The 15,761-nt window shown below is 35.9% G+C and overlaps 1 protein-coding gene across 2 annotated transcripts in view; it reads left to right on the top strand.

The window, feature by feature from the left end:
* Window positions 1-15,761, top strand: part of LOC136702135 (adhesion G protein-coupled receptor F4-like) — a 66,704-nt gene that overhangs the window by 23,939 nt on the left and 27,004 nt on the right. The window contains exons 6-11 of one of the 2 annotated variants that reach the window (XM_066677034.1): window positions 1,174-1,212; window positions 1,411-1,520; window positions 1,646-1,710; window positions 3,341-3,471; window positions 5,840-6,025; window positions 7,432-7,632. In XM_066677034.1, coding sequence (XP_066533131.1) covers window positions 1,174-1,212; window positions 1,411-1,520; window positions 1,646-1,710; window positions 3,341-3,471; window positions 5,840-6,025; window positions 7,432-7,632 — 732 coding nt within the window. Of the gene's footprint in view, window positions 1-1,173; window positions 1,213-1,410; window positions 1,521-1,645; window positions 1,711-2,611; window positions 2,701-3,340; window positions 3,472-5,839; window positions 6,026-7,431; window positions 7,633-15,761 lie in introns of those variants that run through there. The other variant, XM_066677035.1, reaches the window with a different exon arrangement.

Below are 15,761 nucleotides of genomic sequence, written 5' to 3'. Positions count from 1 at the left end.
TTATTTAAAGTCATGTTAAACCAAGCATTTAGAGCTTTATCCATTCACGGGTTTCAAAATAAAAGTCTCATAATTGTAGGTTAATCTTATTGAAAAGCTAACAATTGCAAGGTACAGGTTTAGTAATTTGACTAATATTGTCTGTGGGGAATTTGTATGGCTGAGAGTCGCCATTAAACACAGAAGTAGAAAAGACACATTCAGTCTTACAATCTGGGTGGATTTTATCAGGGACTCAAGAATGTAAGAAGGTTTGCAAGATAATAAAACTTTGATTAATAAAGAGTTTATCATTGTACAAAGAGAAAAACGTTATTGTTTCAAACCCTGTTGATTAGCTGTGAGGAGGGCCATTTCTTACCTTTTGTGTCAATAAATTTTCATCACAAATGGTGCAGACTGCAATGTTGGGTGATTGGGTCCCCAATCTTCAATGATCTTTAGAGAAACCAGACGAGTGACTCAACACAAGGAGTCTCCTTTTAAGATGAAGGAGGTCTTAATCAGATTAGATTCGGAGACCACTACATTGGCATATTATTCAATCTGGCTCAGTGGATATTTGTATGATTATGAAATATTCAGTTTTGATAATGTATGGGAGATTATTTTCATTGTTGGTATTATCTATTACAGCCAAACAGCTTTGGCACACAGCTTTGCACTTTTGGTGCAGCTGTTGCTTTTCTGTCTTGTGCATAATTTCTGTGCTTGCAATACATAGTCCAAAGGTTGTTTTAAAAACATTTTTTTTGCCAGCCTTCTTTTTTGAGATTTGAAAACTGCAAAAACAGTTTTTGTTGGGGCCTAGAGAACTCTGAACATGATCTGCAAAACACAAAATTTTTGCTCTGCCCTGTCACAAGGAGTTTTGCTATAGGTGTTGCAAATCTGTGGGTTTTTTCCTCTCCCACAATTACACCTTAAAAGTTAGACTTGTTTCTGCACACACAAGTAGAAAAAATGTATGCTTAGTTTTACTAAAGTTACAGCGGTGAATAAGGTGCAAAATACATTCACACATAAATAAATAAATACAAAGTCGGCATAGTCACAAGTTCACATATTAAAAATAGAGCAACTTTGTAATGCTGTTGATTTTGACATGTTATTCTTGAGCTTTCATATACATCCTTGTTTAATTCATGATAATAGTTCTTTGTACTTTTTCAGCTACTCCAGCATTAGCTCCAACAACCACAATACCACCAGGTAAATAAAAGAAGCCTTTGTAACCAACTTTACATAGCATTATCCTACCATCTTCAAACAAATATTATATTAACACATTTTATTATTATTTTTTATTTTTATTTTATTGGTTTCATTGAAGTTTACTTTGTCATTGAAAGATATGTTTACGTCTATTGTCTTTGGCAACGCTGAGATTATTTATTTATTTATTTTCAGCTGTGGCCACCAGGAGTTTATCACTCACAATAAATCAACTATTTGATGTAACACTCAATGAACCAAGCAGTGCCACTTATATAAAATATGCAAAAGACATTCGTAACGCAGTAAGTATTACATATGCCAAATGCAATGTCTTCTAGTGGAAATTGAAGTTGTATTGCAATACAATATTGTATTGTTCTAATATAATTCTGTTCTCATGTAAACTGAAACTAAATATTATTTTTAGATTGAACAGAGTTACGGAGCTATAGATGGCTACTTGAAAAATTCTGCAACTGTGACCCAGTTCAGGTATTCTTACTATATATAAAGTTGAATTTTATTCAACTATGTGCTATTACATGTTTTTACAAACATAAATGTTACTTTTGGTGGTTCTGTAGTCATTATAACTACAGTAACCAACAGAAAATCACTTATTACCTAAATCGAATTACCAACACTAAAAAAGTTAACTAATCCGGCTAAAGTTAGCAGGCGCTGCCAATTGCCTTCATTCATCAGTAACTCTCAAAAACCTGATTATAACACTTTGTTGTCAACAAAGCTTTGGTTGCACAGACACAAAGTGCAACTCTAGCCATTTCATTTGCACAGCAACCGAAGAAAAGCAATTTTCTTTTACCAGAATGTCTAACGCAATAAAATGTTCTAATCTAGTTCAAGCACATGTAGTTCACTGCACAGTAACTCCCAAAAACCTCATTGTAACATGTTCATAAACTAAATTTATTGCTAAATAACACATCAACATGTGTTAAAATGCAATAATAATTTAATTTATATAGTGCCTTTCTCAAACTCAGGGTCACTTTACAACAATATTCACATAATTTAAATCGATATAGGGAAAGGAAGAAAAAAAAACATTCAGATATTTACAAGAGGGCACTGATGAAAATGTATAGAAAAACTGGTGTTTTCAGTTCAGACTGAAAGGAAGGGAGAGAAGAAGAGAGATGGAGTAATTGAGGTAATGTGTTCCATAGTTTTGGGGCCATGACACAATGATCAGCCCCCTGCAGAAACCAGTCTAAATTTGGGGATAAAAAGAAGACTAGCATCACAACATTCACAAGGGGGGCTTGTGCTTACAGACCAACACTGTGCAGGGTGAATGGCATTTGCCAGAGAACACCAAGATTGGTAGATTCGCCATTGGTGCCCTGTGCTCTTCACAGATGAGAGCAGGGTCACACTGAGCACATGTGACAGATGTGACAGAATCTAATGACGCTGTGGAGAACATTCTGCTACCTGCAACATCCTCCAGCATGACAGGTTTGTCAGTGTGCCAGTAATAGTCTTTTAGGCATTTTTTGGAGGGGCACACATTCCTTCATGTACTAGCCAATGGTACTGAGATCATCAGACCCATTGTGAGAACATATGCTGGTGCAGTTGGCCCTGGGTTTCTTCTGATGCATGACAATGCTAGGCCTCATGTGGCTGAACTATGTGAGCAGTTCTTGCATGAATCTCAACACCTGAATCCAATTGAGTATATCTAGGACATCATGTCTCGTTCCATCCAGGCCATACACACTACTGAGCCTCATTTTAACTTGATTTGAAGAATTTCCACTAAAGTTGGATCAGACTGTAATTTAATTTTCCACTTTTATTTTTAGAATGTTTCCAAATGCAGACCTCCATGGGATATTCATTTTGATTTACATTGATCTTTTTCATGTTATTTTGTTCTCAACACATTCTACTATGTAATGAATAGAGATTTTCAACTGGAATATTTCATTCATTGAGATCTAGGATGTGTTATTTATTTTTTTGAGCAGTGTATACAACCTTTCTTAATTTATAATGTAATGAATAATGTAGACAAAGTAATATTGCAAAAAGATCTGTTTCAAACATTTCCATTATGAGATATTTGCTGATGGATTTTCTATGTTTTCAATAGGCCTGGAAGTGTCATTGCAGATTACAATATTACAATAACTAGAAGTACAATTAATTTGGCATCAGCTAATGAAAATTTGGTAACCAGTCTCAACAAAATGGGATATGCAGCAAGTAGCATCAATGAAAGAAGTAAGGATATATTTCTTAGTAATGTCATCTTAAACCAGACAGCAGTATATGTGTCAGTGCTTTTGCTAGCTACGCTAAAAGATAATTAAATCAGTAAAAACGGTGTAACACACAATCAATTTTAAAAAGTTTGTGTAGCACAGGTTAAATGCTTGAGTTGTTTACAGATTACAATTATGTGTATAATAAAAAGGAGTGGTGTATATATGTCACAATTGAGGGAGGATGAAGAGGCGGACGTACACACAAGGAATATTTATTTAAACAAAACCAAGGCAAGCACAACAAACAGAAAACAAACAGGAGCAGGGAGGCAAGAAAACAAACTAGAACTCAGTGGAACATAACTAGGACAGGAACATAACAACTGTGAACTGGTGGTAATTTGTAAGACAACAGACAAAGAAACACATCTACACACACAAGAACCGACAAGGGAACACTGAAACAAAGGGACTATATATACACTGAGCACTGACAAGGAACACCTGGGGACAATAATGATAGGGCAGGACTACAAAGGAGACTCTGACGAGAGGACAGGGCTAAGGTGGGACTAGGGCGGAGACAGGAAGAATAAACAGAGCCATGTGCTAAATGAGCACATGGTGAGGAAAACAAACAGGATGTGACAGATGCCCCCTCCAAAACGCACAACTCCCGGGGCGCGTAAACCTAGAACCCCCAGGAGCTGGCGCAGGAGAGGAGCAAGGAAAACAAGACAAGAAACCAACTGGAGACAGGACTCAGACAAAACTGCTGACAAAACAGGAACAGAGACAGGAAATGGAGCTGGATACTTGACAGGACCGCAAACAGGAGACTGACAAAGGCAAGCATCGGGAGATGAAACTTGAGACCAGACAGTAGACTGAACAGGGGAATAGACAAGAGACAAGACACGCAACTAGAATGAAGACTGGACTCAGGACAGGACAGGGGCAGAAACAGGAGATTGAACACCATAGTGGAACAAGGACTGAAAGGGAGATTGAACTAAGGACAAGAGACTAGACTGAACGGACACTGGACAGGAATAGAAACAGGAGATGGGACTTGGGACAAGACAGAGGACAGAAACGGAGACTGAACTAGAGACAAGACAGAACTAGAGATGGGTGACAAAGCACTGGACTGAAGAGGGGAACGAACAAGACTAGAAACAAGAGAATGGACGGGGGACAGGACAGGAACAGGCACATGTGACTGGACGGAGGACAAGACAGGGTGTTGGACATTGGATGGAACACTGGACAGAAAAGGAGACACTACAGGTGATGTGACTGAGGCTGGGAACTGAGACTGGACTAAGGATGAGACAGGAGACAAGTACTGGGACTGGACAGGAGCAGAGACAGGTGACGAGACAGGGGACAAGACACTGGACTGGAGAGGAAGAGAAACATTAGACTGGACACTGGATGGGTACAGGGACTGGACTTGAGATAGGACAGGTGACAGGACTGGGTGCTGGGAATGAACAGGAGACTGGACTTGAGACAGGACAAAGTGTTGAAACGGGGACTGGACTGGACTTGGCTGGGGAACAGGGACCAGGAGCGAGAAAACAAATTAGAACTCAGTGGAACATAATTAGGACAGGAACATAACTGTGAACTGGTGGTAATTTGTAAGACAATAGACAAAGAAACACATCTACACACACAAGAACCAACAAGGGAACACTGAAACAAAGGGACTATATATACACAGAGCACTGACAAGGAACACCTGGGGACAAAAACAAGAGGGCAGGACTACAAAGGAGACTCTGACAAGAGGGCGGGGCTAAGGCAGGACTAGGGCAGAGACAGGAAGAATAAACAGAGCCTTGTGCTAAATGAGCACATGGTGAGGGAAACAAACACAGGACGTGACAATATACAACAGTTTTAATTAAAAAATACTTCTATGTGGTTAAACTTAGCTCTCTGCCAAAAAAAGTAATGTAACATATATGCTCCTGAGAGTGCTTCTCAAGTCAGTAATACTGATTTTATCAAATGGATTTGCACAAAAAGAGATTTAATTGTAAAAAAAAAATGTTGGTGTATTTCAGTTTTTAATCATCAGAAGATAATTCATTTTTATCACAGAACAACAATAACAAAATTGGGAAGGGAAAAGAGGAAAAAAATATTAGGTTATACTGAAGGAAACAGCTAGGATATGTCAAAGCAGATTATATGTCAGAGTATGCTTTTTTTCACCTTTTTCCCCATTTTTCCCCAATTATTTTATACTGATCTAGCCCTTAAGTAAATACATGTATATGTTCTAGACTGCATAAATCCATTGCTAACAAAAATGTAATGACAAAAGCTGCAAAGAATTTAAAACATTTTTTATCTTACTTTCTTACTTTCAGAAGAAGGAAAACTAAACACACAAGGCAACATATTCCCTTTGCAAAACATGGATCTGCTGTGCAATGATGATAAAATTGTTGGAAGCATAACATGGACCAAGGACGGGAAAGCTCTAACAAACAGCCAAAAATATATAATTCATAATAACAGTCTCACAGTAAAGAATATGGAGCCATCAGACTCTGGTAAGTTTCTTCATTTCAAATATTTATAAATATTTTAAAATCCCAAGTAGATGCATTCAGTGGCAACATTCCATTTCCACTGCCATTCAGGGAAATTGTGATTAAACATCACAATATGAGTGATTATTGAGATAAAAAATGTAGTGGTTTCTTACATGAATTATAAAATATTAACAGGGAGAGATATGCCTTGTTTAAGAATGTGGACCTGGCTTGGAATTACTTTTATAAAAGTTTCATTGACATGAATAAACATACTCCAAATTAGAGTTAAGAGACATGATAACTGATAATATCAGAATTGCTTTATGAATGTAATATTGCATGGGCCAAGACTCATAGGTCAGGCACAGATGCTGATTGGCTTCATTTTAGACAATTAAGGAACAAATTTACTCTCCTTTCAAGAAAGCTAAAACTGAGTTTTATTTTTTAGCAACTACTGAAAACCTCATAAACCTAAAAAAAAATTGGAAGACAATCTGCCACCAAGTATTGTTATGCATACATGATTACTGATAAGACAGAGAAATGTTAGATTATTTCAAAAAGCATTATTTCTTTTGGTGTCTTGTTCAAACCTGTGAAATCCCAGAGAGTGTCACCAGTTATCAACAAAGTGAACAGCAAACCTGAGGGTTTTAAATTCAAGACTTTTACCACAGCGGTGGTTAGTAGAGCATTGAAAGGACTTAATTCTCAAAAACCAGCTGGTCCTGATAGTTTGGTACTTTTGTTCCTCAAAATGGCTTCAGAAATTATTGCTGAACCTCTTTGTCATAGTTTTAATCTTACATTGTTGAGAAATAAAATTCCTAAGAATTGGAAAACTGCAATTCCATTTTATTCCATTATTGAAGGGTGGTGATCCAACCAACTTGAATACTTCTAGACCAATCAAACCTTTCAGTTGTGGAAGTTGCTTGAATCCCTAGTGAGTATTCAAGTAAAAGAATTTCTGACCTTAAATTTTATGTTGTCAGTCAGGATTTCATACAAATCATAGTACTATTACTGCTACCATGAAAGTTATAAATTATGTATTTGACGCCTTTGAAAAGAAGTAGTGTTGTCTTGCACTTTTTATTGATTTTTTCCAAGGAAATTTAATACAATTAACCATTATAATTTAATTAATCATTTTTTAGAAATATTTTTTTCAGACCAGGCTGTAATGTGGTTATAAAAACTATGTCTAATATTTGATCATAAATATGCAATCACTGATTACTTAATCACTAATGTAAACAATAAATGCCACCTTCATAGTTTAATGGAATGATTCAGAATCTCTAATACCTAATATTTTTTAGCCAATGAACAATGTTTGTTTGTGCTGCTGAGTTTTTATAATCTAAATACTATTTAAGACTAACAACATATATATATATTTTTTACATTCACAGGTCAATATGCATGTAATTCCAATGTGGATTCAGTACCATATGTTGTGTGGCAAGACATTAAAGTTCAGCCTTATCCAGATATCCAAGTTTCTAATTACACTTTGAAATGTGAGGACATGACTTTTAACTTCAAGTGTTGTGCAGACAGCAGCTACAGCATACAGTGGAGTGACTCTTCACTTTGTGGTGGTTCAATACAAGGTAAAATATGTTGATGTGGTCTCTCTCTCTCTCTCTCTCTCTCTCTCATACAAACACGCACACACATACACACACACACTTAGATTTTAATTTTATTTATCTGTCTTGCATTTGGTGAAAATTTGAATATATTTAGCTGAGAAGGTTCTTGTTTGTTAAATTGAAAGGACAGTTAGGCAGTATAGCAATAACTGTAATTTACATGCATATACACACTGATAGCAGTTTCTCTAAACATACACAGAAAAATAGGTACATAAACATCAGTGCACTGTTTTCATATTTTCATACCAAGAAGTGTTAGCTAAAGCAAAGAATGAAAAAGTCGCTGCTATATACAGACTTAATCAGCATGGTTCTATGGATAGTAAATATTAAAAAAACTATGAATATTCCAGTGGAAACAATGTAGCATCCATCAATATTGATAAAGTCCATACACACAGCTAAGGGATTGAGATGCCTGCTGAACAGCATTACACTCAATATATCAATTAATTTTAACCTTGTGGAAAGTTGGTGTATTCCTACTCAAATTCATATGGAGTGGAGTACAATATTTGGTTAATTAAAACAGACAAAAGTTAATCTCACATTTAAATTAACATTTTAAATAAATAACTACAATTGGACAGCAGTTTAAAAGTGAAGCAAAAATGTCCATTGTGCCCTCTACCCATTCACATGTAGGTGAATAGAGCAGAAAACTGGATTTGGATGACGCATGTGCATTCCTTCATGCATTTAAATAATTATCTTCAAGACTAAGTAAATTTAAACACAAATAAACATAATTTAGCCTTTTTTCTCATGGTCCTTTACTAAACAACTGGAGTACCTGCCAAGTGTGTTTATTTACAACTGACTATATCTTTGTTGAGGAATTCAACAAAACATGACCAATAACGATGTGGGGTACCCATTATGTTCAAACAAAAAGGGCTGTGTCTCATTACAATAATGCTTGAAAAAGAAATAAGTAAAATATCAGAGTTATCACCAGATTGTACCCAAACATGGTGTTTTGGGCAGGCACAGTCCAAATCGGGCAAATATCTGGTATATATAAATAGTGACACCCCTTATAGCAATCTGTTTTAACATTAAATATATTTTTTCTGATTATCTTTAAATACGGGATATCTATAAGTTTTGACTAGTAAGAATTACAGTTTGACTACTCAGAATGACAATTTAAGATATCTGCTTTTACAATCTGACTAGTAAGAACATTAATTTACATATAGATATCTACATTTATATTTTGACTAGTCAAAATACCTTTTAATGATCAAAAAGGTCAAAAAGGTTTTTACTAGTAAGAATTGAATTAGAAAAAGCTCTCTAATGTAATTAGGCAAGGCAAATTTATTTATAGAGCACCTTTCATACAAAAGCAATTCAAAGTGTTTTACAGTTAAATTAAAAGCAAGAATAAAAATCATAACAGTCCAATAAAACAATTAAAGTATTGCAGTAAAAGGAAATAAGGTGGCACGGTGGCGCAGCAGGTAGTGTCGCAGTTTGCAGCTCCAGGGACCTGGAGGTTGTGGGTTCGATTCCTGCTCTGAGTGACTGTCTGAGAGGAGTTGGTGTATTCTCCCCGTGTCTGTGTGGGTTTCCTCCGGGTGCTCCGGTTTCCTCCAACAGTCCAAAAACACACATTGGTTACTCAAAAGTGTCCATAGGTGTGTGTGTGTTGTCCTGTGAAGGACTGGAACCCCCACCAGGGTCTATTCCTGCCTTATGCCCAATGATTCCAGGTAGGAATCATCTGGACCCACCGTGACCCTGAACTGGATAAGCCGTTACAGATAATGAATGTATCAGTAAAGGGAAATACATAAGAGTAAAATGATTAAATGGTTAAAATGATACAAGAAAAGAACTAAAGTGCTAATTACTAAAGTAACTAGAGATGTCAAAAATGACATGCTTACTAGTGAAAATGAAAATTGCACAGCTCCATTAAGAAATTTTTACTCATTTAAAAATAATTATAACTAGTAAAAATAGAGTTGTTACTAGTAATAAATGCAGTTTGAGAGCTCTGCATCTCATTTCTTACCATTCTCTTAGCATTTTTATATTTTCAAGATTTTATTGATCTTTTGAATTCAAACTTCTGGTGTAAAATATTAAATACACAGCACAAATTATGAATAAACTATGGGTTTAAAGAAATATGTTATTAAAATTACATAAATTAGATGTCAAAATGACATAAAATTGACTTGTGCAGACATCACACATCAGGAAAAAAGGCATCTAAAAAACTTCCTAATCCAATCATATTTCGACCATCAGCTAACATCAGGGAAAGACATAGTCTCAACGTCTTTTTTAAATGACCTGTGCTCACAGGGAAGGGGTGGGAACGTATATGTTTAAGAGCTGTTTCAGTCAGCCCTCCAACTAATGCCTGAAATGAATTTACAAACAGAGAGAGCTCATTGATCTCTAACAGCAAACCAAAAGATCCCACTGCAGTTCTGAAGCCTCTGATAGTCAATTTTGTGGACTATTCTGTGATGTGATCCTAAGACAAGCTTGTGACCAAAAACATATAAAAAATCCATAAAAAATGTACTTGATTACCTTTTTATGCTTTGCAGTTATTTACTTATGATATCAGTCAGGTCTTTTGCTTCTGGAATCCCTCTTTGCTTCTGCTTCCTTTTTTCATTTTTGCTTCTGAGTTCTGAAACAAGTTTCATATGTGGGAGTGTCTTACAGGAAGGTGTTCACCTTGAATCTATATTTGTTAAAGATTTGGTGTTTTGAAACTGCCGCTGGGCACCAGGGCACATACATTAACACATAATATATAGTAGTAAGTTTGTCCAGAATATTGTTTTATTTAATTAGCCAAATAGTGTTTATTTATGGAGGACAAATCATGTGTGTGTGTGTGTGTGTGAATACATTTGGACACTAATTCAAATAATATATTTTATTTGTACCTTTGTACATGACCATTCTATTGAATTGGATGGAGAGAAATCACAGATGTAATGAGGAAATGAATTAGAAATTACTTATAACATTTGTATCAACTTTTTAATGCAAAAAATTTAGTTTACCTGTTGATATGTACTGAAACTAGCTTATTATGTCCCAGATGTGGTTTTAGAGCACACATCAGTTGCCAATGGAGATTCAAAGTGAACAACTTCCTCTGAGACTCTCCCACACAGGAAATTTGTTTCAGAACTCTGAAGCCAACCAAAAAAAGAAAATTAAGCAAAAGTAAAGACAGATTACAGACGCAAAAGACCTGACCATAAAAATAAAAATAAATAATAAAAAAAAACAGTATCAAATAATTTCAAAAAACTTTTATACAGAATTCCATCTATGCGGTTCTTACTGGTACAGATATCAGGGCCTTCTTCAGCACAGCCAAATGATGGATCTTGAACATAATATTTAAGTTACCCACACAATCAGCAGCAACCACCCCACGAGCTGGGCTACAGCAGCAGAGACGCTTTGTGTGATCCCAAAGAGGAGCAGTCACCCTTTCCTGCTCAGGTTACTATGGGAACTAGTTTGCTTCTGAAAATTAGTTCTAAAAAACAGTTGGGTATGTGGAAGTTCACTTAATTTTGTATGTATTATTTTTTTCTGTAATATTGTATGTTTTTGTTTGTTCCTTTTAATTTGAGATCACTAATGGGCTATAATTTATCTTTTATTTCTGTTGTATTTGATTTCATGTGTATCAGAAAATGTTCAATACATAAATGGATAGCTTAAACCCTATTAGCTGTAATGTAAAGGGATATGCAGTACAGTTAAGAGCAAGTAGATATTAAACAAACATAAAAAAATATCATTGATCTGTAGCCATGATTGAGGAGATGCATCTATCAGAGAATGAATATTTAAAACTAAAAAGAAAATGGGTGGATCAGTTATACTGTGCTACTTTTAAAAATGGGAGGAAAAGAGGAGTTAATATACTCCTTAACAAATTAGTTTATTTTATCTGGGATAATAATTCAAGACAAATAAGGTAGAAGTGTGATGGTAATAGGGGCTATAGGAGGTTCTAAAATAACAGTGCTCAATGTATATGCTCCAAATGAAGATGATTCATATTTCTTTAAGAATGTAGCATCCTTATTAGCTGACAAAGGGTGTGGGGGTTTACTTTGATAGGTGGGGACTAAAATTGTTACTTGAGACAAACCGTGGATAGGTGACCAGTAGAGGTAGGGACTAGATCTAAAAAAGTCTACAACTCTTCTAACAACCATAGAGGAACTGGGCTTGGTGCATATCTGGCGTCACTTACACCCTAAAGAAAAGTAATTCAGTTTCATGTCGAAGGTGCATGGTAGTTATTCTAGGTTGGACAAATTTTTGATATAAGGAACAGATTTACATAAAACTAGTGAGTGTAATATTGAACCAATCACCATATCAGATCATGCTCTGGTCACTTTTAAGGTAAACATTGGATCACATGTACAGCTTAAATACTGAAGACTGTCTCATTACTAAATGAGACAATCCAATAGGAATCCAATAAGAAATTCATAAATCAATAACAGGATATGTAGCATTTAATTACAACAAGCATATCTCCCCATCTATTTTCTGGGAGGGGGCCAAGGCAGATATTAAACTGTGGATTTTAGTTGCAAAAAGCCCAATCCAATAGAATAGTGCACATGATAAAATGTCCAGGTACTGAACAGATGGTGACCCAAACAAAACTACAAATATTACAAAGTGTTGTATAAATACAAGAATTCCAAAAGACAATAAATATCCAGCTCTGTGAATGTCTTATGGCCCAATCAATTTACTCTATGTGGATTCTAAAATTTTAACCTCCATTATGAACAGAATACAAAATGATGTCAGTTAACTTATAAAGGCAGATCAAACAGCCTTTATTAATAACTGAAAAGGAGTGAACAATGTCAGAAGGGCTTTGAATTTGCAATCATTAGAGACACCCCATCAATGCTTCTCAGTCTAGATGCTGAGAAGGCATTTGATAGGGTTGACTGGACTTTCATAGAATAGACCTTAGGCTATATGGAATTTAACGATATGTTCATGGATAAAAATTGTTTTATAAAAATCATCAATCTAAAGTAAGAGTGAATGAGCATTGCTCAGAATTCTTGCATTTGGGACATGGTACACAACAAGGGGACATGCTCTCACCCTCTTTATTTGCACTTAGTATCGAGCCACTGGCTGAATTGAAATAATAAAATAGATACATCCCAAAGCAATTAAAGGGAGATGAAGCATTATCGAAAACTATGCCCTTTGTAGGAAAAATAGTTTCTTCCTTTCATATTGGATAATGCATATAAAAATGGCCTGAATACATTCAATCAGTTGTTTGATGGGAATTGAAAATTGTATTTCAATCTTTTTCACAACTCCAGGATAAGTTTGCCTAAGTTAGCCTCAAGTGACCATTACATGACATTACTAAGAACACTGATTGGATTATCTTTAAAAGAGAGCCAATCAGTATAGAAACCCATTTCATACATTTGTTTGAACACCCAATATCAATAAAACAGCAAATATCCCATATCTATAAAAAATTACTGATTGACTCCCAAGACAACAATTTGCATATCAAAGAGCAATGGGAACAGGAACTAAATACACAACTGGATGATGAAGCCTTGGTAAATATACAGGTGCTGGTCATAAGTTAAAATGAAAACGTTTATTTATTTCAGTAATTCCATTCAAAAAGTGAAATTTGTTTATTATACTCATCTATTACACAGAGACAAGTATATTTCAAGTGTTTATTTCTTTTAATTTGATGATTATAACTAGCAACTAATTAAAACCTGCAAATTCAGTATCTCAGAAAATTAAAATATTACTTCATTTTACTATGAAGTTTACTATGTATTATGTAGCGTATGTTGGGTTTTTTTAATCATACACCGAGAAATATAAATATATTTCTATATTTATATTTATAGTTTGTGTTTATAGCGTTGACCTTATTCAAACTCCTATAATCGCTGATATTTGACTTAATGATATTAATTAAAGTTTATAATTGGCTTAAGCAATTAAAACGTTAATAATTAGTTTGAGAATGAATAATAATCAAGCTAAGTGAGTTCTTCAGGATTTTCAGAAATTCTAATGAACAAACTGCATACACTGTGATTTCAAATAATGAAAGTTTTATTAACAAAGAGAAGGATATTTACCTAACATAGCGTGATCTTGAAATCTCACGGCATCAAAGCAGGGGAAGCCGATTCGACTGTAGCGATACGCTAGGCACTCTAGCTTGTGACTAAAGTGTTGCTAACTGAGGTTTAATTAATACAAAATTTATCAAGAAACTTGATTCAATTTTCAGCTCTGGAGATGCGTAAGTTTAGCTTACTTTTCGTCGATTATCTCCACTCGTTGAGTACAAAGGCTCTCTGAGGTCCTGGGAGTGATGGCGTCTTGTTTGGTTTCGCAGTCGCGGAAGTTTCCAGGCTGAGTCAGCGTGGAGGTTTTTCTTCGTCGGTTGAGTCGCCTCGGTGTACTCGGAGCGTGATGACGCCGGCGGCAGAATCCTCTGGCTCAGTGTCTTGAGTAGGAGGGTCCAACCATATGGACGTTTGGACGAAAGTTTCGCTGGTTACTGCAGATCCAGAACTGAAAATCGATTCAATAAACTTACTTATTCTACGACTTTCTTATATCTCGGCGGTGTTTTCTTACTCTGGCCACGAATAAGTTCACCGGCTTTGATCAGTCGTGAGATTAAACTTAGATTGGGCTATAAAACATAAACACGATTAAAAGAAAAGTTTTTTGAAAATATTCAAATCACTGGACGCATTATTAAGGCTTTATACTCTTAGCTAATTCAAGACGTCTCTTGTGAGCTTTGATAAAGTCTTTAAGTTTCTTCTTTGTTCGTTCATCGGCGTGGAGAAGAAAGTGTCTCGCTTTGGAGAGGTTTTGGAGTTTGGAGCAATGTTCTCTGCTGATCTCTTTGTTGTTTCCAAGTTTCTCGGATTTCCTTGAACTGTTGTTGTCCTCCGTTCTTTTCCAACTCGCTTCTCTTTGTTTTTTGCTCTCCGTCTTCCTCTTGAACTTCTCGAACTGTTTGAACTCCTTCTCCTTTTTCTTCTTGATTTGAACTGACCTGTGTGTTGAGCTGAACTGCTTTTCAAAGCCAGCGCGGTCACGCCCTCATGGGAGGCGTCCTTTTCCGATTGGATGCGAGCTCGGGCTCACGTGACTCTCACGAGAGAGAGAGATAGGGGAGGGGGAGTTTGAATCAGCGGTTCACTGAAACGGAATATGAATTTCGCATATTGAAATTCCTTATACATTTTAGTAACATATAACAATGAGCGTACTGGATTATTAATATCAAACATTTATATAAGATTTCATCTTGGGTACGTTGTATTTACGTCCCAGTTACAATAATACGTTAGAAGTATTAATTCTGGTGTTTAATTCACTTTTATAATCAGAAACAGAACTTCTTTTCATGGTTGACAACAGCAATATACATCATTCCATTAGAAGGTGGGCATTCATCTGAGGGCACAGAAAGTGACATTAATACATTTGTTTATACACATTTAATCAGAATTTGATTTCATTTCCGTCGTTTGTTTAGGCGACCCCGAGCGAGGCGTAGTTTCGCCAGTGTCCATTTGGGGTCGCTGTTGGTCCATGCCGTTGGTTGTCGTGTAGATAAGTCAACGGGGGTTCAACCGAGGTCACTTTTGGTTAACCATTTGCTGATCCTGTAAGTGATAGCAAGCACGACTCTTAGGCGCCCCTGTCGTAAAAGAGGGCCGTAAAAACTCTCTTCTTTGTTCTGTGTTCCTGTTTCTCACAAGCATTAAAATGAAAACTTGTTATCTGTAGTTCCTGAGGGGAAGAAGGGTGTCGGGGGCCATGTGTCACTTGAAAGTGTCCTTGATGTTAGATTAGGTGCGTGCGTAAGGTTCTGTGAGTGTGTGGGGGCTGCAGGGCCTTTGCACCCCTGCGGTTCGTGCCTTGGTCGCAGACGAAAGGTCCCCTTCAGACTGAAAAAGTTTTAATTCAAAACTTTTCATTTCTTAATTTTTTCATTTTAATTTTTCATCCGTTATTCGGTCTATACT

Source organism: Hoplias malabaricus, chromosome 7, assembly GCF_029633855.1.
Source record: "Hoplias malabaricus isolate fHopMal1 chromosome 7, fHopMal1.hap1, whole genome shotgun sequence".
Lineage (NCBI taxonomy): Eukaryota > Metazoa > Chordata > Actinopteri > Characiformes > Erythrinidae > Hoplias > Hoplias malabaricus.
This window is presented reverse-complemented; position numbering and strand designations above follow the sequence as displayed.